Raw genomic sequence first — 24,299 nt, 5'->3', positions numbered from 1 at the left:
TATGACTGACTCTGCCTCATCTACACTCTAAGCCTGGAGTAGTGAGCTGTATGAGTGCAGATTTATGACTGACTCTGCCTCATCTACATAAGCCTGGAGTAGTGAGCTGTATGAGTGCAGATGTATGACTGACTCTGCCTCATCTACACTCTAAGCCTGGAGTAGTGAGCTGTATGAGTGCAGATGTATGACTGACTCTGCCTCATCTACACTCTAAGCCTGGAGTAGTGAGCTGTATGAGTGCAGATGTATGACTGACTCTGCCTCATCTACACTCTAAGCCTGGAGTAGTGAGCTGTATGAGTGCAGATTTATGACTGACTCTGCCTCATCTACACTCTAAGCCTGGAGTAGTGAGCTGTATGAGTGCAGATGTATGACTGACTCTGCCTCATCTACACTCTAAGCCTGGAGTAGTGAGCTGTATGAGTGCAGATTTATGACTGACTCTGCCTCATCTACACTCTAAGCCTGGAGTAGTGAGCTGTATGAGTGCAGATTTATGACTGACTCTAGTCATTCATGTCTATTTGACTATTCAGCTCCTATATGTACAGTATACTATTATTGTGAATCTAAGCTCCAATCAAAACTTCGAAAGTAGTTGAGGCCTTAGGTGTGTTTAAATGGATTTATACTGCACACATGAAATACTCATCAACATTGACAGAGACTTTACAAAGTTTAACAAGGAGAATAATTGATTGCCAACTCAGTTCATTCAGCAAATGTCAATATGGTGGTAACTTTCAGCAATATTCTTGTGGAAACAATCTTAAATACTAAATGCACATTTCAATATAATCTTAAACGATTTAGATATTTAAGTTTCCTTATGCAAAACTATAATACACTGAACAAAAATCTAAACTTAACATGCAACAATTTCAAAGATTTTAATGAGTTACCGTTCATATAAGGAAATCAGTCAATTTAAATAAATAAATAAATAAATTAGGCCCTAATCTATGGATTTCACATGACTGGGAATACAGATATGCATCTGTTGGTGACAGATACCTTAAAAAAAAAAAAAGGTAAGGGCATGGATCAGAAAATCAGTCAGTATCTGGTGTGACCACCATTTGCCTCATGCAGCGTGACATTTCCTTCACATAGAGTTGATCAGGCTGCTGTCCCACTCCTCTTCAATGTTGCTTGAAGTTGCTCGATATTGGCGGGAACTGGAACACGCTGTCGTATACGTCGATCTAGAGCATCCCCAACATGCTCAATGGGTGACATGTCTGGAGAGTATGCAGGCCATGAAGAACTGGGACATTTTCAGCTTCCAGGAATTGTGTACAGATCCTTGCGACATGGAGCAGTGCATTATCATGCTGAAACATGAGGTGATAGCGGTGGATAAATGGCCCAATAATGGGCCTCAGGATCTCATTACGGTATCTCTGTGTATTGAAATTGCCACCAATAAAATGCAATTGTGTTCATTATCCGTAGCTTATTCCTGCCCATACCATAACCCCACCATGGGGCACTCCGTTCACAATGTTGACATAAGCAAACCGCTCGCCCACACGATGCCATACACGCTGTTTGCCATCTGCCCGGTACAGTTGAAACCATGATTAATCTGGGAAGAGCACACTTCTCCAGCGTGCCAATGGCCATCGAAGATGAGCATTTTCCCCAAATGAAGTCGGTTCCGATGCCGAACTGCAGTCAGATCAAGACCCTAGTGAAGACGATGAGCACGCAGATGAGCTACCCTGAGACAGTTTGTGCAGAAATATTTTGGTTGTGCAAACCCACAGTTTAATCAGCTGTCCAGATGGCTGATCTCAGATGATCCCGCAGGTGAAGAAGCCCGATGTGGAGGGCCTCGGCTGGCGTGGTTGCACCTGGTCTGCGGTTGTGATGCACTGCCAAATTCCCTAAAATGACATTGGAGGCGGCTTATGGTAGAAAAATGTACATTTAATTATCTGGCAACAGCTCTGGTGGACATTCCTGTGGTCAGCATGCCAATTGCACGCTCCCTCAAAACTTGAGATGTCAGTGGCATTGTGTTGTGTGACACAACTGCACATTTTAGAGTGGCCTTTGTTGTCCCCAGCACATGCGCACCTGTGTAATGATCATGCTGTTTAATCAGCTTCTTGATATGCCACACTTGTCAGGTGGATGGATTATTTTGGCAAGGGAGAAATGCTCAGTAACAGGGATGTAAACAATTTTGTGCCCATTTATATTTTGTTCAGTGTATTTAATTTTTTTTATCTTATACTGTTTAGTTATTCTAACCACTATTCTTCACATCCATCGTACACCTTCTTCTTTACATCTAAAATGGTGCAAAACACAAGATGCAAAAACACAGTCCCCTCATTTAGCAGCAGCTAGTACATGATCAAGTATAGCAGTACAATAAATAAATCAAGCAATTTTTTTATGACCATTATGACATTAAAGAATGAACAAAATACATAAACTAACATAGAAAGAAGAAAGTGCATCTTCAATGCTTGAGTAAGCAATCCAAATGCTCAGCAATCCAAGAAGTACTAGGTAGGTAGGTATGGTTTCTAGTGAGGTCACCAGCACTCCATTCACCTGAGATCCAGGTAACAGTCAGTCTTCATCACCATCTGAGAATAAGATGCCATCCTCTGGGTCTTCGTGTGTGTTGTCACCTAAGGTGCGTCACCTAAAGAACTTGTCGATGGTGTTCCGAGCTGGGCCCAGGGCTTTGGCCTTCTTAGATGAGGGCGGGGGAGACGAGCCTCTCCTGGAAAAGTAGCCAGAACGAAACACAGCACATCTTACTGCACAATTCTCACTGTCTTCACCAGTATCTGAAACCTTGTCAACTTCTGGTCAATGTTTTAATCTACCACACAACATTTGTGTTTAATTAAGTCCATTGTGAATGTGCTGACTTTCAAGTCAATTGACAACGTTAATTGGGGCGGCAGGGAAGCCTAGTGGTTAGAGCGTTGGGCTAGTAACCGAAAGGTTGCAAGTTCGAATCCCCGAGCTGACAAGGTACAAATTGTACATTTACGTCATTTAGCAGACGCTCTTATCTGTCGTTCTGCCCCTGAACAAGGCAATTAACCCACTGTTCCTAGGCTGTCATTGAAAATAAGAATTTGTTCTTAACTGTCTTGCCTAGTAACATTTAAAAAAATGAATAAATTCAAAGCTAGGGTGTCCCTAACACCATGAGTCAGTAACCATGGGTACATCTAATCAATTCTCTCTCCTCTCTGAGTGACTCTGATATATACATCCTGAGTCAGAGATATGTCTAAGAAGATGTAGCTAGACTCACCTTTTGCTCTTGCCTTTCTGTGGCGCTCTCCGCAGGGGCTGCTCTCGCTCTGTGGAGGGAAACAGAAAAAGCCATTAGGAAAAAAAGAATGACAACTGTCTATGTTCGACAAGCAATTTAGTCATTTGTGTTTTTTCCAAAGCTATAAAGACTGCAACCTCACAGGCAAGTTAGATAAGAGGAAACTGGAAGAGACTTTCTTTCCATTGTCAGGGTTGAATGGGTGAAGAAGTTATTTACCAGTGGCAGTGAGCAGGGCAGGGGAGGCCCCACAGTGTGAAATGAGATGTCTTCTCTCTCTCAAAGGAAATCAATACACAGCCCCCACAATACCATGTCACTGAGACAGACAGACTGGCCTCACAGTGGCCAAACAAATTATTCTAGTTTCACCCTTAGACCAGGTCAGTTTTACTCTTTCTTGGAAGAAAATATACTCAACCTGAATTTACAATCTCCTGGATTACATATTGAGTAAAAACAGGCAGAAACAGGACCCATGTAAACACTGGGGATGGGACTGACATTGTAAGCGCATTGAAAACAGGGTGGGAAAGTTCTTGGTCTATTTTAACGACAATTTGGTATTTTATTAGGATCCCCATTAGCTTGGCTTTTTCCGCATTTTGTTGTTCTAACATGGATTGATTTTTTTTTTTCTCCCCTCATCGATCCGCACACGGTGCCCCATGGTGACATGTAATGTGTAATCAATCATTAAATAAAACATCTCTGAAACACTGACCTTTGTGGGCAGCAGGCGTTGCATTGTGGGTGGTGTGGTCCACAGACGCCAGTCCTTCAAGCTCATGCAAGACCTCCTGGTTTAGACAGAGGTCAACGTGTCGGTTAAAGAGGGTGAGGTTATCGGTGTCCTGTGTCACCTGACACACTGGGCAGGTGAGGGCGGGTTCTCTGGGGTCATGTGACTCAACCTTGGGCGTAGTCATTGGCCGAGGGCCACCTGTGGACAACGGACGAACACGAGGGTCACTTTGAGATGAACCCTTCAGGATGTTAGGGTCTGTAACTCTAGGTATAGACACACCTCCATTTGGACAAGTGTTAAGGCAGACAGGGTTCAGGCCCACAGCGTTTAGTGAAATATTAGTTGTACTAGTCTCATACAGAAGTAGTCCTTTATGATCACCTGCACTAGAGTCCAATCGAAGGCCCAATGAGTCCAACATGCACCTACTGAGTGGGTCCCTACCTTTCTCCATCAACCCCTCCTCCCTCCTCCTTTCCCCTTCAGCTATCTCTTTCTCAATCTCCTCTTCCCTCTCTTTCTCCACCTCCTCCTCACAGACACTGGAGCCTCTCTCTAGTTCTGTGTCTGTGTGAATGTTGTGCTCCATAGGAACCCCACTGAGACACTGGTCAACATGTCTGTTGAAGACTATCAGGTCTGTGGTGTTCACCTCCCTGAAGCACACAGGGCAGGTCAGACTGTCTGTCCCTGGCTCTGTGGACCAGCACAATGAAGTAGACACATGGGCCTCTGTGCATTTGGCTGTAGGTGCATGTGTCATGTTGTCAAAGCTGTCAATGCACTCATAGAGAAGTGTGTCTCTGCTGATGTATTTGGATTCTTCTGAATGGGTGTCTGTTTGGGCTTGGTGGCTGATGAGGCTGGGCCCAGTCTGGTCTCTAAGACGTTCCACTTTCCATCCTCTGGTGGGTCCTCTCTCTCAGCTTGCAGCCGCAGCCTCTGGGCGCAAGCTCTCTGGAAGAAGGACTGCTGCTGCTCCCCAGTCCTCCCCACCTCCCCAGCTGGGTACCCAGGGGTGATCCTCCTGCCCCTGGCTCTGCTGTACCAGGGAAGGGCAGGGAAAGGGCTGGGTCTGGCCTGGAGGCTTAGGTTGATGCTCTTTCACGGGCTTGTGGGAGGAGATCTGTGTGGGGCTACTGGAGTCAGCCCTGCCTTGCTGGAGGAATCCCACAATGCTCTTCTGCAGGGGTTTCTTGTCGTCAGCGCTGACAAAGCTGGAAACTCGAATGCCTGCAGACACGCAAGGGTTAATAACAGAATCAGTAGAAGGTACTTCATATATTATTGATATATACAACATACATGAAAGGTGATGTTAAGTATTTTTTCCCCAATGGTATATTCCATTTAAACCAGTGAGAGAAGGTAAGTTAAGATTACCCATGAGCCTCAGTCTCAGTGGCTGGGGGCTGACGTTGTCGATCTCAGTCGTCAGCAAGTCCTTAGCGACAGCAAAAAGCTTGTCACTCGCAGCAACGGCACACGGCAATGTCCACGCTCTGGTTTTCACCTCAAAGTTGACATTTTTCAGCTTCAACGTCACTGTCTTGCCCTGGAAGAAAACAGAGCACTGACATGGTGAATTACAGGATACATCTGGTTGAACCTGGGGATGGAGTCAAAAGGACAAAACAGACATTGATTTGACTGATTGATGACACTAAGTGAAGAAGGGTCAAAGACATTTTCCTAAGAGCGTGATGATCATCCCCAAGCAGCCTATTCCCCAGGCAGGCTGAGGATCACACTGGTCCCTGGTATTCTCCATAATGGCTCTCTATTTCCTCCAGGTATCAAAAGAACATTAAGGCTCAGCCAGGGAGTGATGGCCGTGCCAAGGCAGCTCTCTCTATCGATTGGGAGGGGAACAAACGCTCTAGTAATTGTGTGAGATGCTTCTTAGAGACAGATTGATTCTGGGATCCAACACTGGTACTGTGATGTTCTACGACCCCAAAATACCCTCTCAGAGGAAATATCCTTTCTGTTCAAGAACACTTTTCTGCTCTCTCAGACAATGGCTGTTCACAATGGTGCTGAATACTAACACCGGCCATGACACAGTTCCATGTACTGGCGAACGGTTTTGTATCACATAATAGCCACAAAAAGCCAAATACTATGGAATCATTGTTTGATTTCAACATTTTTACTATGAATCCAAGTGAATTTGTGTTTAAGAAAATATACTCTAAGCGAGGAGAAGAAATGTGCTACACAACTGCACTCTATTCTAATAATGGCCTATACTATTACTAAAAGTGTACTGTAATGAACCGACCTGTACTTTTCTTTTGATTCAACTTGTCAACTAATCATCAAGCCTCTGAAAAGGTGAAGCAGGTGAGCTAGTTCAGGGCTACAACAAAATTGTGAAACGTCTGGGGGGGTCACCGAGGAGAGGGTTGATCAGCTGGGGGATCACCGAGGAGAGGGTTGATCAGCTGGGGGTCCCCGAGGAGAGGGTTGATCAGCTGGGGGTCACCGAGGAGATGGTTGATCAGCTGGGGGTCCCCGAGGAGAGGGTTGATCAGCTGGGGGTCACCGAGGAGAGGGTTGATCAGCTGGGGGTCCCCGAGGAGAGGGTTGATCAGCTGGGGGTCACCGAGGAGATGGTTGATCAGCTGGGGGTCACCGAGGAGAGGGTTGATCAGCTGGGGGTCACCGAGGAGAGAGTTGATCAGCTGGGGGTCCCCGAGGAGAGGGTTGATCAGCTGGGGGTCACCGAGGAGAGAGTTGATCAGCTGGGGGTCCCCGAGGAGAGGGTTGATCAGCTGGGGGTCCCCGAGGAGAGGGTTGATCAGCTGGGGGTCCCCGAGGAGAGGGTTGATCAGCTGGGGGTCCCCGAGGAGAGGGTTGATCAGCTGGGGGTCCCCGAGGAGATGGTTGATCAGCTGGGGGTCCCCGAGGAGAGGGTTGATCAGCTGGGGGTCCCCGAGGAGAGGGTTGATCAGCTGGGGGTCCCCGAGGAGAGGGTTGATCAGCTGGGAGTCCCCGAGGAGAGGGTTGATCAGCTGGGGGTCCCCGAGGAGAGAGTTGATCAGCTGGGGGTCCCCGAGGAGAGGGTTGATCAGCTGGGGGTCACCGAGGAGAGAGTTGATCAGCTGGGGGTCCCCGAGGAGAGGGTTGATCAGCTGGGGGTCCCCGAGGAGAGGGTTGATCAGCTGGGGGTCCCCGAGGAGAGGGTTGATCAGCTGGGGGTCCCCGAGGAGAGGGTTGATCAGCTGGGGGTCCCCGAGGAGATGGTTGATCAGCTGGGGGTCCCCGAGGAGAGGGTTGATCAGCTGGGGGTCCCCGAGGAGAGGGTTGATCAGCTGGGGGTCCCCGAGGAGAGGGTTGATCAGCTGGGGGTCCCCGAGGAGAGGGTTGATCAGCTGGGGGTCACCGAGGAGATGGTTGATCAGCTGGGAGTCCCCGAGGAGAGGGTTGATCAGCTGGGGGTCCCCGAGGAGAGGGTTGATCAGCTGGGGGTCCCCGAGGAGAGGGTTGAAAACCACTGCTGTGGAGTACCTTGAGAGCCTCCTTCTGCAGCTCCTGAGCCAGGTCTTGACACAGCTGCCTGCACAGAGAGAACTGCTCCTCTAATGCACTCATCTCTCCAAATGTCCTGACAGAGAATGAAGGAGAGAGAAACAGGTTGATGTGGGGAGAGTAGAGTATGTTCCATTATTTAGCTATTTATTTCACATATACAGTAATCACATATACAGTAATCACATATACAGTAAGGTCCAAAGGTATTTTGACAGTGAAATGTTTTGTAATTCTGTCTGGATATGTGAAATAAATAAATGCATTTTAACTGAAACAATGACTATGAGGTTAAAGCGCAGACTGTCAGCTTTAATTTGAGGGCATTTTCATCCATATCGGTAGCCTAGCAAGCCACCTGATCTCGCAAGCTTACATGAATGTTCGCTGCACAGCGGCAATCAGTCTGGTTACTATGAGGCGATCACATTGGGTAAACCGTTTAGAAATTACAGAACTTTTTGTACATAGTCCCCCCCCCATTTTATAGCCTGACAACTCACACCAAATTCTTCTGCTGCTCTGTCGTTCGCTACATACTTTAGTCTGAGAATGCCATCATTGAAGTCGATTGGATGTTGCACAAAACAAAGTCAGCAATTAGATTGTCTCTAACCAATCAGAGTATCAAAGCCAATGACGAATTTTGAAACCGGCACTTTACACGTGTGTTCGGGGCTCAACCCATCGGTTTCTGGACCAATCAGACAGCCCCAAATGTGTTTGCATTCGGTGAAAGGTCAGGGATGTACTCAGATCCAGACTCATTGCGGAGAAGAAACTAACGTCCGTAGGCGTGGCGTGGCGTTGCGTTGCGTTTGGCTGGAGCAAGGAGTCTGGGTAGCCAGGCAACCCAAATTAATTTGTGTATTTAAGTAGTCAAAAGTTGAGCATTTGGTTACATATTCCTAGCACGCAATAACTACATCAAGCTTGTGACTCTACAAACTTGTTTGATGCAATTACAGTTTGTTTTGGTTGCGTTTTAGATTATTTTGTGCCAAATAGAAATGAATGGTAGATAAGGTATTGATGAGTGAGAAAGTTACCCACCCAAAATGGATAACCTCCATTATTGGTAATGGTGAGAGGCCTCAAACGTTCTCACTCATAGTTATTCACCATTCATTCATTATTATCCATAATCATGGTAGCATCAATATTAATGTAGAAGTGTTCAGAAACAAGTATTCTATTCTTATTTAGAATAAAAGTGACTCCAAAATGACAAATTATTTACCATTTATTTCTATTCGGCACAAAATAATCTGAAACACAACAAAAACAAACTGCAACAGCATCCAACAAGTTTTTAAAGTCACAAGCTTGATGTAATCATTACGTGGTAAGAATATGGAACAAAATACTAAACCTTTGACTACTTTAATACACATAAGTGAATTTGTCAAAATACTTTTGGTTCCCTAAAATGGGGAGACTATGTACAAAAAGTTCTGTCATTTCTAAACGGTTCACCCAATATGGATATAATAACCTCAAATTAAAGCTGACAGTCTGCACTTTAACCTCATAGTCACTGTCATTTCAAATCCTATGTGCTTGAGTACAGAGCCAAAACAACAACAAACATGTCACTGTGCAAATACTTTGAGCTCAGAAAGGGAAAACAAACTACCTCTCTGTGCTCATGCTTTTTCTCTCCCCGTCCCTGTAAGTAAATACAAAACAGACAGACTCAAGTCAGATGACTTCAACTCATTTGAAGGATTCATCTACTGTATAGTTGCCCCTCTCTACCCTGCCCACCCCCTCTGCCTGCCCGGCCAGCACCTCTCGATGTGTGTGGAGCCCAAGCCCAGGGAGATGTCGAGGAAGTGGTGCCAGGATGTCTCAGAGAAAAGCAAGGCCAGCAGCGCCATCTCCTGGCCAAGATGGATACAGCTGGTGATACCTAGAGCTCCCAGCATCTTCTCTGTCACTTTCCCAATGCCTGATACCTGGCACACCAAAATACCATCTTTTACTCATCTTTATTTGTAGGCCATCAGCTAGCAAAATGGTCCATAAAAAATCTCCTTAAGTAAGCATTCCTTAATAGGCTGTCTAGGTTTGGGGCTGAGGTTAGGTGTATAGCAGCCTACCTTCCGGACTGGCAGGTCCTGTATGAATACCATGACAGCCTGTCGGTTAGAGGGGAGTCTGTACTGGCCGTTGGGTTTGTTCTTATCACTACACACCTTGGCCAGCATCATGTTTGGGGCAATGCCTAGAAGAATGATCAATAAAAGACCCATGGCAAATGTGTTACAAGCTTGATGTGACTGCATACAGTATAGGATGATGAAGTTAGACTAGGATAGTAACATATCAAATGTTCCCTGAGGTATTTTCACACAACTATGTAACCCTCAGCTCTGTCCCAAAAGACACTTCATAGGGAATTCAGGCTCCCGAGTGGCGCAGCGGTCTAAGGCGTCATTACAGACCGTGGTTCGATACTGGGCTGTATCACAACCGGCCGTGATTGGGAGTCCCATAGGAAGGCGCACAATTGGCCCAGTGTCGTCCGGGTTAGGGGAGGGTTTGGCCAGTGTAGGCCGTCATTGTAAATAAGAATTTGTTCTTAACCGACTTGCCTAGTTAAATAAAGGTGAAATGAAATAAATGTTAAAAAAAAAGTGATGTTATTGTGAAGTGGAAACGTCTAGGAGCAACAACGGCTCAGCCGCGAAGTGGTAGGCCACACAAGCTCACAGAACAGGAGTGGCGAGTGCTGAAGCGCATAGCGTGTAAATCGTCTGTCCTCGATTGCAACTCTCACTACCGAGTTCCAAACTGCCTCTGGAAGCAACGTCAGCACAATAACTGTACATCGGGTGCTTAATGAAATGGGTTTCCCTTGCCGAGCAGCCGCACACAAGCCTAATATCACCATGCACAATGCCAAGTGTCGGCTGGAGTGGTGTAAAGCCATTGGACTCTGGAGTGTTGAATCACCCTTCACCATCTGGCAGTCCGACAGACGAATCTGGGTTTGGCTGATGCCAGGTGAACGTTACCTGCCCCAATGCATAGTGCCAACTGGAAAGTTTGGTGGAGGAGTAATAATGGTCTGGGGGTGTTTTTCATGGTTTGGTCTAGGCCCCTTAGTTTCAGTGAAGGAAAATGTTAACTCTACAGTATACAGTGACATTCTAGACGATTCTGTGCTTACAACTTTCTGGAAACAGTTTGGGGAAGGCCCTTTCCTGTTTTAGCATGACAATGCCCCCATGCACAAAGTGAAGTCCATACAGAAATGGTTTGTTGAGATCGGTGTGGAAGAACTTGACTGGCCTGCACAGAGCTCTGACCTCTACCCCATCGAACACCTTTGAGATGAATTGGAACGCTGACATCAGTGCCGACTTCACTAATTCTCTTGTGGCTGAATGTAACCAAGTCCCCACAGCAATGTTCCAACATCTAGTGGAAAGCCTTCCCAGAAGAGTGGAGGCTATTATAGCAGCAAAGGGGGGACCAACTCCATATTAATGCCCATGATTTTGGAAGGAGATGTTTGACGAGTAGGTGTCCACATACTTTTGGCCATGTAGTGTATAAGCCCAGGCTTCTCTTGAGCGAGACAGGATTTGGAAGGCTGGCCACGCAAGACTATGGAGACAAGCAAAATAATGTATAATTATATATTATTATTATTATTATTATATAGTTTGTGATACCAAATGTCTAGTTATGTGGTGTCAAAATAAGAAAGCCAAGCCTGTTGACTTATGGACCTCCCTCTGGGTAGCGAGGATGACTATCTGGCGAACTTTCTCACACTGGTTCTCTTTCATGTATGAACTAGTTTATGGTCTTCTAACTGGATCTGAAAGATGGCCCATTATTGCACTACAACAATTATCTCATATTGAGCCCCAGGTTGTGTCTACAACTTGTTTCTGTTTTATCCACTCTCCTCAGACAACTTCCAACTACCATGCAAGGAAGTTTGGGGTCCGTGCCGCCATGCCTGGCTTCATCGCGAAGAAGCTTTGCCCAAACCTGGTTATTGTTCCAACCGACTTTGACAAATACAGAGCAGTGAGCACTGAAGTAAGGATCTGACACACACACTCACAGTGTTTCAGTGGTCAGTGAGGCTTTTACTATATGTATAAATCCTCCACAAACAGACATATGGGTCACTAATCATCCTATTCCTCTGCTAGGTCCGGGAGATCTTTGCAGACTATGACCCTCACTTCCTTCCCATGAGTCTGGACGAGGCCTACCTGGACATCAGTGAGCACCTGGAGCAGAGGAGGGTCTGGCCAGAGGCCCTGCGTAGCCACCGTCTCCAGACCAACGACCCTATGGCAGCTACATCCGTGTCAGTCCCAGGTCAGGAGTCAGTGTCTAAATACAGTGGATTACTGTGTAATAAATGTGTCATGTTCATTTGTTACACTGTTGGATTGCTTTTTTAAACCCATATTTCAGTTATAGGTTACATACTGTGATAATGTTGTCATTTGTAAGGCAACTTTGAGAGTCAATTGTAAGTAGTTCGAATGCGATATAAAGGCAGATAAAAGTTCTATGGTAGATATAACAAAAGGAAAGAGGGTTATTAAGAGCTTAATAGCATAAGCCTTATCTAATTCTTCCTTCATTTTCTGCCTGACAGAAAGTAAATTAGAAGGGATTAGAACTATGTATGTGTATTCCTTCTTGCTTTCTCTTATCTAGTTCACTTTTGCCACATGTCAAGTATAACGAGTGACAAGGGGGGCAGAAGATAAGAGACATGGACACACAGCTGTGAATCATGTCTCATCTCACCTATCCAATCATCTCTCATCTCACACCTTCTCTCTCTCTCTCTCTCTCTCTAGTTGAGGAGCAGGGTGATGGCCTACAGGAGACAGAGGGTCCTGTCCTGTTTGAGGACAGCCCCAGCTCCTCCTCCTGCCCCTTTCTGCAGGATGTTCCTGGGGACGGGGCTGGGGGAGACGTGATGGTGTTTGGGACCTGTGCCGAGGAGGCGGTGAGAGAGATGCGCTTCCGCATCGAGCAGAAAACCTCACTTACTGCCAGCGCAGGTGAGAGAGACTCTGTGTGTTCATTTTCCTCAGAGGACACATTGTCTGAGTCCCAGATAGCACCCTATTTAGATTTTAATTGAACCTTTATTTAACCAGGTAAGCTAGTTGAGAACAAGTTCTCATTTACAACTGCGACCTGGCCAAGTTGACCAGGGCAGCTCTAGCAGGGCAGAAATGTTACGAACTGACTTGTTGGAAAGGTGGCATCCTATGATGGTGCTATGTTGAAAGTTGAAAGTCACCGAGCTCTTCAGTACGGGCCATTCTACTCCCAATGTTTGTCTATGGAGAATGCATGGCGGTGTGCTCGATTTTGTGCACTTGTCAGCAACGGGTGTGGCTGAAATAGCCGAATTCCCTAATATGAAGATGTGTCCACATACTTTAGGCAATGTAGTGTACGTTGCTAGCAAATTAACAGTCCTGTATTGAATCTCACCAGCATGCTCATCGAGCCCACGGCCATGGGTTTGTCCTTCAGGTCAGGACAGTCTCTCGTCTCCACCGCAGCGTAGAAGGCATCCATGTCCACGTGCACAATGACACGGCTCAAGTCACGAACACTCTCCAGGTCAAAGGTCATCTTCTCCACCTACAACAAGACGTTCAGAGGCGACAGAGCTTCAATCAAATTATAACACCTAAATATATGGGGGCGGCAGGTAGCCTAGTGGTTAGAGCCTAGTGGTTAGAGCGTTGGACAAGATCGAATCCCCGAGCTGACATGGTAAAAATCTGTAGTTCTGCCCCTGAACAAGGCAGTTAACCCACTGTTCCTAGGCTGTCATTGAAAATAAGAATTTGTTCTTAACTGACTTGCCTAGTTAAATAAAGGTAAAATAAAAAATACTGTAGAAGCTATAAACTTACTGTATCTGTGTGTCAGAGGTCACATAATACCTATGTGTGTGTGTGTGTGTGTGTGTGTGTTTTATTTTATTTAACTCGGTAAGTCAGTTTACAATGATAGCCTACCCCGGCCAAACCCTAACGACGCTGGGCCAATTGTGCGCCGCCCTATGGTACTCCCAATCACAGCCGGTTGTGATACAGCCTGGAATCAAACCAGGGTCTGCAGTGACACCTCTAGCACTGAGATGCAGTGCCTTAGTCCGCTGCGCCACTCGGGGGCCCGCGTGTGTATAGATCCCGCCTGCACTGTACCTGTGTTTGTGCTTTGCTCAGCTGTTGCTCAGTGATGTGTGCTTTCTGCAGCATCATCCTCTCAATGCGCTGGTTCACCTGCTGTTCCTTTTTCATCTCGTTCTCATAGAACCTGGAGCCCTGTAGGAGAGGAAGGTCAACACAGAGGCTGATGACCTCCAGTAACTGGCCATGTTACACTGTGAGAAGAGAACACACTGGGCCTCCACACAAGTGGGGTTGTCAGTTCCTGTGCCATTACATTACAGTAAGGTAGCTAACTAGGGTATTAACTCAGAGTCTAATGTTAGTTTGGGTGTTTGGATACACAGACAGAAGTTCTCAACATGGTACCTTGGAGGACTTCATGATGATCTTGTTTATCTTGTCCCTGTCAAGGCCCTCCATTCCAGCCTTGTTGTCGTTGAGGGCCATTCTGGAGAGGAAGCCCTCCCCACTGGAGGAGTTCCCCCCAGTCTCCATCCTTCACCTCAAGTGAGACCCTGCATTTAATACATAAAGTTAACGTTAAACCAAGCAAGAATAATTATGGTAACTAAGTTAACAAGCTAGCTACCACAATATGTACCAAAAGTTGGTTAAAACTATGCTAAACAGCTAGTAACGTTTGAAGCAAGTTTCCAACTATCAATGACAAAAACAAAATTATATTTTGTTTGTGTACTGGCCGAATTTGGCGCCGTTATAAGTATCTTCTTGCCGATGATTCCTGTCTTCGGTCTTCACTCCTGAGTTTTGAATTTGCTTCCGCATGCTAGCCATGTCATTATGGGGCAGGACCGGAGGTGCAGTCAGAGAGGAAGAGGTAAAGAGAGAGGCCCAACTCGGCGGAAAATCTGTCTCCCTCCGGTTCTGAAAACACGGCTTGCCCTGCGAAAGACTGGTCAGTACTCTGGTACTTCTGGAGAGAGGGACTAGGTGCCTTTTACAAGGGCTTCATCCCCAACACTCAGTCTCTGGTGCCATCTGAGATGTCAGATGTGACTCTTTCTCTTTCTACTTCTATTGGGGGGGATTCATGCATGGTCTACATCCGCACCAAAGATTATGTATATACAGACAAGATACTTGTCTCTCCGCCCTAACAATTGGAGTAGTTGTCCACAAAGCGGCACAGCAGGCTGTCTAGCTCCCGTCTATCCTTTCTTTGGATTTGTGGATCTAATTATTTTCCAACATGTTTTAATATTTGATGAGGGTTGTTGACTTCAACCACCTGTATTCCACAGGAGGTTGGTGTCACCTTAATTGGGGAGAACGCTCTCGTTGTAATGACTGGAACGGAGTAGATAGAATGTAACAAATACATCAAATACATGGTTTCCAGGTGTTTGATGCCATTCCATTTGCTCCGTTCCGGCCATTCCATTTGAGCCTTTCTCCCTCAGCAGCCTCCTGTGCTGTATTCAATGGAGAGATGCTATGCTACTTGCCTCATGTCATGAATATGCATAGCCATCTCGAGATAACTCTGATATAAAGTGTTTTTTCTCAAAGTTGCAGGGATGTCATGTGTCCTACTTATATTGTACCTTTATATCAGTACACTCGTGACAAATTAAGCATTATGAAACTTCTATTCAATCAAATAAACCTCACGTAGCAAATAGGCCATTCATTTTATGTTTTACCAAATTCAAAACTCATTGATCTACATACAAAAACTCCTTGCTTGGTGTGCAAAAAAAATTAAAATGCTGCAGGAGACAGTCTTCTGTTTCAGCTGTGATGAAGGACAGAGGAAAAGGAGGAAGAAGGTGTCGAAGAGAATGAGGAAAGCAGAGGTTGAGGTTGAATTTGATGAAGATGGCAATAGAAATGGGAGATGGGGAGGCGAAGAAGACTGGTGGCAAGTACAAGCAGAGTATGCCAGGTCAAGTGCTGGAGGTGAAATAGAAATGAGCGAGTTAAGTGGAGTGGAAGCTGTGGTGAAGAGCTCGGAGCCTGAGCCTTTCATCAATGGACATGATAAAGAACAATCTCATCCAGTGGGAGTGACATTTTTTGAGAAAGTGAATCCTAGCCTTTTGGCGGATCCATTTGTGGTTTCAGGGTGGGTGGGAAAGAAGTTGGGTGCAGCTGAGTCATTGAAGGTAACACGTGATTGTGGTATTTGTGTATGTTTCTTCTGCCCAGAGGGAGCGAGATCGGTGTATTGCTTTGCTCTTAGGAATAGGGCGCCATTGAAAGGAGTGATTACTGGGGTAGCGGTAAAGTGAAGGTGGACCAGCTGAAGGGGAAGATTCCACGTGTTTGTGATGCTCGTCGTTTGGTGCGATGCAGACTGAGTGGCATGACTGGTGAGAGTCATTGCCTGTTGTTTTGAGTTTTGATGTTGAGTCTTTGCCCGATAAAGGGATGTTAGAATATTTCAGTTATCCCGTACAAGGTTTTGTGCCGAACCCATTACGTTGTTACAGGTGTTCAGTTTATGGGCATGTGGCAGCAATGTGTAGGAGGGAGTGGCAGCAGTGTGTGAGAAGTGTGCAGAAGGGCATGAAACAAAAGGAATGTGCCGTATTGGGGAAATAAGCGTATGTGTTAATTGTAGAGGTGGCCATGGTGCTGGGGATCAGAAAGAAGTGTCCGGTGCGAGAGAGGCAGGTTGAGGTTACCAAGGTTAGAGTAGTGCAGAAGGTGTCATATCCTGACGCACTGAAAAAAGTAGAGGAAGATGGGTCAGGGTGAGGGATCCTGATAGGATTAACGTTCATAGCTATGGTTATTAACTGTACAGCAGAGATGGAACGTAGGTCAAAGAAATTAGATGTTGTGGTGGCAGGGCAGAGAAGTATTTGGGGATGCCAGATTTGACTTCAGAAGAGTTACAGGGTGTGTTGGGTGGTGGTGTCCTGTTGGCCTGGGGAAAAGAGCCAGATGGGGTAAAATAATGGAATAGGGCTCTCTATCCACCGGATGTGTACCAAGCTCACTAAAAGTGGCAGTAATAAAGCCTCTCCTGAAAAAGCCGAATCTTGATCCAGAAATTATAAAAAACTTTCGGCCTATATCGAATCTTCCATTCCTCTCAAAGATTTTAGAAAAAGCTGTTGCACAGCAACTCACTGCCTTCCTGAAGACAAACAATGTATACGAAACGCTTCAGTCTGGTTTTAGACCCCATCATAGCACTGAGACTGCACTTGTGAAGGTGGTAAATGACCTTTTAATGACGTCAGACCGAGGCTCTGCATCTGTCCTCGTGCTCCTAGATCTTAGTGCCGCTTTTGATACCATTGATCACCACATTCTTTTGGAGAGATTGGAAACCCAAATTGGTCTACATGGACAAGTTCTGGCCTGGTTTAGATCTTATCTGTCGGAAAGATATCAGTTTGTCTCTGTGAATGGTTTGTCCTCTGACAAATCAATTGTACATTTCGGTGTTCCTCAAGGTTCCGTTTTAGGACCACTATTGTTTTCACTATATATTTTACCTCTTGGGGATGTCATTCGAAAACATAATGTTAAATTTCACTGCTATGCGGACGACACACAGCTGTACATTTCAATGAAACATGGTGAAGCCCCAAAATTGCCCTCGCTAGAAGCCTGTGTTTCAGACATAAAGAAGTGGATGGCTGCAAACTTTCTACTTTTAAACTCGGACAAAACAGAGATGCTTGTTCTAGGTCCCAAGAAACAAAGAGATCATCTGTTGAATCTGACAATTAATCTGGATGGTTGTACAGTCGTCTCAAATAAAACTGTGAAGGACCTCGGCGTTACTCTGGACCCTGATCTCTCTTTTGAAGAACATATCAAGACTGTTTCAAGGACAGCTTTTTTCCATCTACGTAACATTGCAAAAATCCGAAATTTTCTGTCCAAAAAATTACGCAGAAAAATTAATCCATGCTTTTGTTACTTCTAGGCTGGACTACTGCAATGCTCTACTTTCCGGCTATCCGGATAAAGCACTAAATAAACTTCAGTTAGTGCTAAATACGGCTGCTAGAATCCTGACTAGAACCAAAATTTTTATCATATTACTCCAGTGCTACCTCCCACTGCTCCTTAGTTTACTGCTAACACAAAGCATTACATGGGCTTGCTCCTACCTATCTTTCCGATTTGGTCCTGCCGTACATACCTACACGTACGCTACGGTCACAAGACGCAGGCCTCCTAATTGTCCCTAGAATTTCTAAGCAAACGGCTGGAGGTAGGGCTTTCTCCTATAGAGCTCCATTTTTATGGAATGGTCTGCCTACCAATGTGAGAGACGCAGACTCAGTCTCAACCTTTAAGTCTTTACTGAAGACTTATCTCTTCAGTAGGTCCTATGATTAAGTATAGTCTGGCCCAGGAGTGTGAAGGTGAACGGAAAGGCTGGAGCAACGAACCGCCCTTGCTGTCTCTGCCTTGCCGGTTCCCCTCTCTCCACTGGGATTCTCTGCCTCTAACCCTTTTACAGGGGCTGAGTCACTGGCTTACTGGTGTTCTTCCATGCCGTCCATGGGAGGGGTGCGTCACTTGAGTGGGTTGAGTCACTGACGTAGTCTTCCTGTCTGGGTTGGCGCCCCCTGGGTTGTGCCATGGCGGAGATCGTTGTGGGCTATACTCGGCCTTGTCTTAGGACGGTAAGTTGGTGGTTGGAGACATCCCTCTAGTGGTGTGGGGGCTGTGCTTTGGCAAAGTGGGTGGGGTTATATCCTGCCTGTTTGGCCCTGTCCGGGGTATCATCGGATGGGGCCACAGTGTCTTCTGATCCCTCCTGTCTCAGCCTCCAGTATTTATGCTGCAGTAGTTTATGTGTCGGGGGCTAGGGTCAGTCTGTTACATCTGGAGTATTTCTCTTGTCTTATCCGGTGTCCTGTGTGAATTTAAATATGCTCTCTCTAATTCTCTCTTTCTCTCTTTCTGTCTTTCTCTCGGAGGACCTGAGCCCTAGGACCATGCCTCAGGACTACCTGGTATGATGACTCCTTGCTGTCCCCAGTCCACCTGGCCGTGCTGCTGCTCCAGTTTCAACTGTTCTGCCTGCGGCTATGGAACCCTGACCTGTTCACCGGACGTGCTTGTTGCACCCTCGACAACTACTATGATTATTATTATTTGACCATGCTGGTCATTTATGAACATTTTAACATTAACTCTTGACCATGTTCTGTTATAATATCCACCCTGCACAGCCAGAAGAGGACTGGCCACCCCTCATAGCCTGGTTCCTCTCTAGGTTTCTTCCTAGGTTTTTGGCCTTTTCTAGGGAGTTTTTCCTAGGGAGTTTTTCCTAGCCACCGTGCTTCTTTCACATGCTTTGCTTGCTGTTTGGGGTTTTAGGCTGGGTTTCTGTACAGCACTTTGAGATATCAGCTGATGTACGAAGGGCTATATAAAAATACATTTGAAATTTGATTTGATTTGTGGGTTTTAATGAGTATAAGGTTAAGGTAGGGTAATTGTTGATCTAATTTTTTTCTCCATTTTGTTTTGGGGATCAAACTATAATGGATTTATACCCCGGTCAAGTTGGTGGTGGCAATGCATCATAACTTGGATGCCAACCGCTGTTAAACCTCACTGAAGAAGAAGATGCAGGAATGCCCAACATCCAGGAACGCCCCGAATTGCGGCCGCAAGTGCAACCTTCTCTACAGCGCTGATAAACAAAACCTTGACAATACATATCCATCTACATAAAGTTTAACAGGTAAGACTGTAAGAGTTTTGTTGATTTATTAATATGATCATTCTACGTAACGTGATATGAATCCATTAATTTATTCAAATAATGAAATATCACATCGTAGCAAGTGATTTTGATATAGAGATCATATATTTTGCGCAGTTTCTGCATAGTGGCGATGATACCGAACAACCACAGGCGGAGGCAAACAGGTTTGGGTCGTCCCGTTCATGACAGCGCACTACAGATTCGCTGGAGGCTAGCTATCGTACTGTTAGTTGTCGGAGTCTGAGGCCGTCTCTGAAAGGATTTGCCCTGTGTATTTGATCGTAGAGTATATGGCGCAGAAGGAAGGACTATTTTGACTGCTGCGATTTGACTGGATTGCTAGCCAGCTAACTAGCTTTAGCTAAATGCATTGCATTTGCTTCTAGCTAACTTTAGATAGCAAACGTTACGTCGTGTTGCTATCGAAACACATAGCCCGCAAGAAGTTGTGGATTTAACGCTACGTTAGTTAGCTAAGTATGCAATTATTGCATGCCAGAGACAATCAGGAGTGGTTTACTTAGTTATACTGTCTCATGTTTTGCTACAACGTTTGCCCTCTAACCGATTTGGCAACACTAGCTAGGCCAAGTCTTATCAATTTGTGTATTTTAATTTGCTCGTGGTAAACGCTAGCCTCTAGGTAACCACCAACAACTTGGTTGTTAAATGTCGGAGAAGAGTTCGAACTCGTCGGGCTCAGATGAAGATGTGGATCCCGAATCTGGGCAGCCTGTTGAACTCGGTGGCGTCCTAAGCAAGGTAAATCAAACAACAAACAATGTATATTTATTCAAATAGATAATTAGGACTTGATCCTCTAAAAAACACTATGATACAACTACAATAACTAAATACCTGCTGGCTTTTATTCAAAGTTTGATGTGCCCATTGTACACTTCCCTATGGTGTACAATGTTTGGGTCAGATTGACAATGTTTGCTCAATCTAAATTACTATTACTACTAACCACTAATAGGTACCACAAACAAACGGCCGCTGTTACTAATAACAAGCTGCCTGGGCCAAATTGCCATCAGGGATTGACATTAAAGTCTGAAAGGCACTTGCCCAGTATTTTTTGGGTTGCTCGAAGATTATGATCAGTTGACCAAAATGTAAATGAGCTATTTATACACAGACGTGCCATATTTTGCCTGCCTTTCATCTACACATGGGGATGAATTTTGCCTGCCTTTCATCTACACATGGGGATGAATTTTGCCTGCCTTTCATCTACACATGGGGATGAATTTTGCCTGCCTTTCATCTACACATGGGGATGAATTTTGCCTGCCTTTCATCTACACATGGGGAGGAATTTTGCCTGCCTTTCATCTACACATGGGGAGGAATTTTGCCTGCCTTTCATCTACACATGGGGAGGAATCAGAAAGATTCGTTTTGGAATTCTTTGCAGATTGGTTGTTATTTAATTTGATCACATGCCCAATGGGACAACCTCAAAGCAGGCTCAACTTGCTCCACTGCTCAGTTCTCTTGCCTCAAGCAGTAGGGTGACCCTTAATGTCAAACCCTGGTCATTAATGGCATCCTTTTGTGGGACATGCAACACCCACTTCTCTTTCAATTAATCAGGAAATGAATTGAACCAATCATTGTCATCTATAGTGATTGTGTGAAACTAAATGCATGACCCCTGTCCTACTGTAAGTACACCACTAGTAGTTGTAGGCTTGACTATCTGCTCTTATGTTTTGTTGATAGTGGACCAACTACATTCACGGATGGCAGGACCGGTGGGTAGTGTTGAAGAACAACACTCTGAGCTACTATAAGTCAGAGGATGAGCGGGAGTACGGCTGCAGGGGCTCTCTGTGTCTCAGCAAAGCTATCATCACTGTAAGTAAGAGGAAATGTTCATTTCCTCTCAGAAAGCAACATTATGGCACATTTTGCCAAAAAGGTTTGTTCAGACACTGAAATGGTTTAAGTGAAATGAACCGGTGACGAGGCTGTTAGTTCACAGTAGGGGATAGAGAACAGTATTTTATTAGACAAGGCCATACTGACACTACAAGGAGCACCAGTTGTAAGCACACATGCATTGTTCTTTATTAGGCATCTGAAATCCTGATTCTGTATTGTAATCTCTGGCCACATACTGTTATCCTTTGTGTGCCATGCTTCTGTTTGTAGCCAGTTGACACTTCATTCTCCTCAGGCAGGCCTCCTGTTGGTTAGATAAACTGAAATCCAACTCTCTGGTTAAACATTCTATTTTCTTTCTGAAATACGCTGGTTCAGTACAGAGTCCAAACAAATGTGTTACTGCTGTTTGTGCAATAGGATTAAATGACTGAAATCAGATTAAAACCATAATATGGGTTGTTGTAACTTCCCTTAGGTCCAATGCAGCTGTTTTTATCTCAATATTAAATATCATTTCTGGGTAACAACTAAGTAACAATTTAAATACCTTACTGTGATTGTTTTCAATTAAATGGTCAAAAAGAAACCAAAATAGCTTCTTAGCAAAGAGCAATTTCTCAAGCGAGAATTTTGCTAGTGCTCTCTGGGAGTGGTCTGAGTGGGGAGGGGAAAAGTACAAATCAGCTGTTATTGGCAGAGAGGTTTGGAACTCTTTCTCATTGGTCTATTAACTCATTTACCACCTGGTAATGTCACCAGGCAGGCCAAAAATCCATCTCACCAAAACAGGCTGAAATTTCAGGCAGTCTTTTCTAACACCTCTTACACTAAGGGAAGGGGAATAACTAGTCAGTTGTACAACTGAATGCATTCAACTGAAATGTCTCTGAATCAGAGCGGTGCGGGTGGCTGCCTTAATCAACATCCACGTCATTGGCTCCCAGGTAACAGTGGGTTAACTGCCTTGCACAGGGGCAGAATGACAGATTTCTACCTTGTCAGCTTGGGGATTAGATCCAGCAACCTTTCGGTTACTGGCCCAACGCTCCTACCCACCAGGCTACCTAAAGGACATTATCATCATTTACACAGTATTATTCCAACCTCATAGTATGGATATATACAGTACCTGTCAAAAGTTTAGACGCACCTACTCATTCAAGGGTTTTTCTTTATTTTTACTATTTTACTACATTGTAGAATAATAAGGAAGACATCAACTATGAAATAACACATGGAGTCATGTACTAACCAGAAAAGTGTTAAACAAATCTAAATATATTTTATATTCTTCAAATTGCCACCTTTGCCTTGATGACAGCTTTGCACACTCTTGGCGTTCTCTCAACCAGCTTCATGAGGTAGTCACCAGGAATGCATTTCAATTAACATGTGTGCCTTGTTAATTTGTGGAATTTATTTTCTTACTGCGTTTGAGCCAATCAGTTGTGTTGTGACAAGGTAGGGGTGGTATACAGAAGATAGCCCTATTTGGTAAAAGACCAAGTCCATATTATGGCAAGAACAGCTCAAATAAGCAAAGAGAAACGACATGAAGGTCAGTCAATCCGGAAAATGTCAAGAATTTTGAAAGTTTCTTCAAGTGCAGTCGCAAAAACCATCAAGCACAATGGTGAAACTAGCTCTCATGAGGAGTGCCAAAGGAAAGGAAGACCCAGAGTTACCTCTGCTGCAGAGGATTATATGAAGTTGTCAGCCTCAGATTGCAGCCCAAATAAATGCTTCAGAGTTCAAGTAACAGACACATCTCAACATTAACTGTTCAGAGGAGACTGTGTGAATCAGGCCTTCATGGTCAAATTGCTGCAAAGAAACCACTACTAAAGGACACCAATAAGAAGAGACTTGCTTGGGCCAAGAAACACAAGCAATGGACATTAGACCGGTGGAAATCTGTCCTTTGGTCTGATGAGTCCAAATTTTTGGTTCCAACTGCTGTGTCTTTGTGAAACGCAGAGAAGGTGAACTGAGGATCTCTGCATGTGAGGTTCCCACTGTGAAGAATGGAGGTGTTATGGTGTGGGGATGCTTTGCTGGTGACGCTGTCTGGGATTTATTTAGAATTCAAGGCACACTTAACCAGCATGGCTACCACAGTATTCTGCAGCGCTACGCCATCCCATCTGGTTTGCACTTAGTGTGACTGTCATTTGTTTTTCAACAGGACAATGACCAAGAAGGAGAGTGATGGTGCTACATTATGACCTAGCCCTCTACAATCACCTGACCTCAACCTAATTGAGATGGTTTGGGATGAGTTGGACCGCAGAGTGAAGGAAAAGCAGCCAAGAAGTGCTCAGCATATGTGGGAACTCCTTCAAGACTTTTGGAAAAGCATTCCTCATGAAGCTGGTTGAGTGAATGCCAAGAGTGTGCAAAGCTGTCATCAAGGCAGAGGGTGACTACTTTGAAGAATCTAAAATATATTTTGATCTAACACTTTTTTGGTTACTACCTGATTCCATATTTCATAGTTTTGATGTCTTCACTATTATTCTGCAATGTAGAAAATAGTAAAAATAAAAGAAAAACCCTTATAGGTGTGTCCAAATGTTTAACTGGTACTGTATAACACAGGATTTTTTTTTTTTTTACTCTATTGGGCATTTAGGTGAAAGGTGTCATTGTGCTTCTAAGAGAGCATTAGTTCCTTTTTTCTATGTAAATGCAACGGACTACAAGGTTTTAACTACTAGCACCACACCTACACAGTCAGTGGGACTCAGTCTGTTTATAATGAAGGCAAAAACAAGACTCAGACACAACCCAACCTTTCTGCCATCTTTCCAAATATCCCTGAGCTGTCTGTCGACAGACTCTTCTATCTGCGTTGTGTGAGGTCTTAGGAATGCAGAAACTAGCCATTGGCAGTGTTTGGAAAGCTACTCTGAAAAT

The 24,299-nt window shown here is 44.9% G+C and overlaps 2 protein-coding genes across 6 annotated transcripts in view; one reads left to right on the top strand and one right to left on the bottom strand.

Moving 5' to 3' along the window:
• Window positions 1-4,885: 4,885 nt before the first annotated feature.
• On the bottom strand, window positions 4,886-14,324 carry LOC106580482 (DNA polymerase kappa). Its single transcript, XM_045703363.1, has 11 exons — window positions 14,147-14,324; window positions 13,814-13,933; window positions 13,061-13,241; window positions 12,464-12,575; window positions 11,837-11,924; window positions 9,701-9,880; window positions 9,390-9,556; window positions 9,235-9,267; window positions 7,578-7,674; window positions 5,448-5,619; window positions 4,886-5,297 (listed from the first exon to the last, which is right to left on the bottom strand). The coding sequence occupies exons 1-11, from the start codon at window positions 14,273-14,275 to the stop codon at window positions 4,987-4,989; spliced, it is 1,590 nt and encodes a 529-aa protein (XP_045559319.1). The 5' UTR covers window positions 14,276-14,324; the 3' UTR covers window positions 4,886-4,986.
• Window positions 14,325-19,255: 4,931 nt separating this feature from the next.
• Window positions 19,256-24,299, top strand: part of LOC106580410 (ceramide transfer protein) — a 37,259-nt gene continuing 32,215 nt past the window's right edge. For 3 of the 5 annotated variants that reach the window (XR_006760905.1, XM_045703205.1, XM_014161434.2), the window contains exons 1-2: window positions 19,631-20,252; window positions 21,219-21,353. Coding sequence is in view for 4 of the 5 variants with exons in the window: in XM_045703205.1 (XP_045559161.1) it covers window positions 20,160-20,252; window positions 21,219-21,353 (228 nt within the window). In the remaining variant the exon portion in view is untranslated. Of the gene's footprint in view, window positions 19,467-19,628; window positions 20,253-21,218; window positions 21,354-24,299 lie in introns of those variants that run through there. The other 2 variants (XM_045703203.1, XM_045703204.1) reach the window with 2 other exon arrangements.

Source organism: Salmo salar, chromosome ssa20 (assembly GCF_905237065.1).
Source record: "Salmo salar chromosome ssa20, Ssal_v3.1, whole genome shotgun sequence".
NCBI classification, from domain to species: domain Eukaryota; kingdom Metazoa; phylum Chordata; class Actinopteri; order Salmoniformes; family Salmonidae; genus Salmo; species Salmo salar.
This window is presented reverse-complemented; position numbering and strand designations above follow the sequence as displayed.

Excerpts from the sequence above, each read along its gene's own strand:
- LOC106580482 (XM_045703363.1), bottom strand. The coding sequence starts at position 14,275 with ATGGAGACTGGGGGGAACTCCTCCAGTGGGGAGGGCTTCCTCTCCAGA. Across the intron at positions 9,557-9,700 it reads AGGACCTGCCAGTCCGGAAG|GTATCAGGCATTGGGAAAGT; the intron begins GTAGGCTGCTAT and ends TTGGTGTGCCAG. Across the intron at positions 5,620-7,577 it reads TGCAGAAGGAGGCTCTCAAG|GGCAAGACAGTGACGTTGAA; the intron begins GTACTCCACAGC and ends GTTTTCTTCCAG.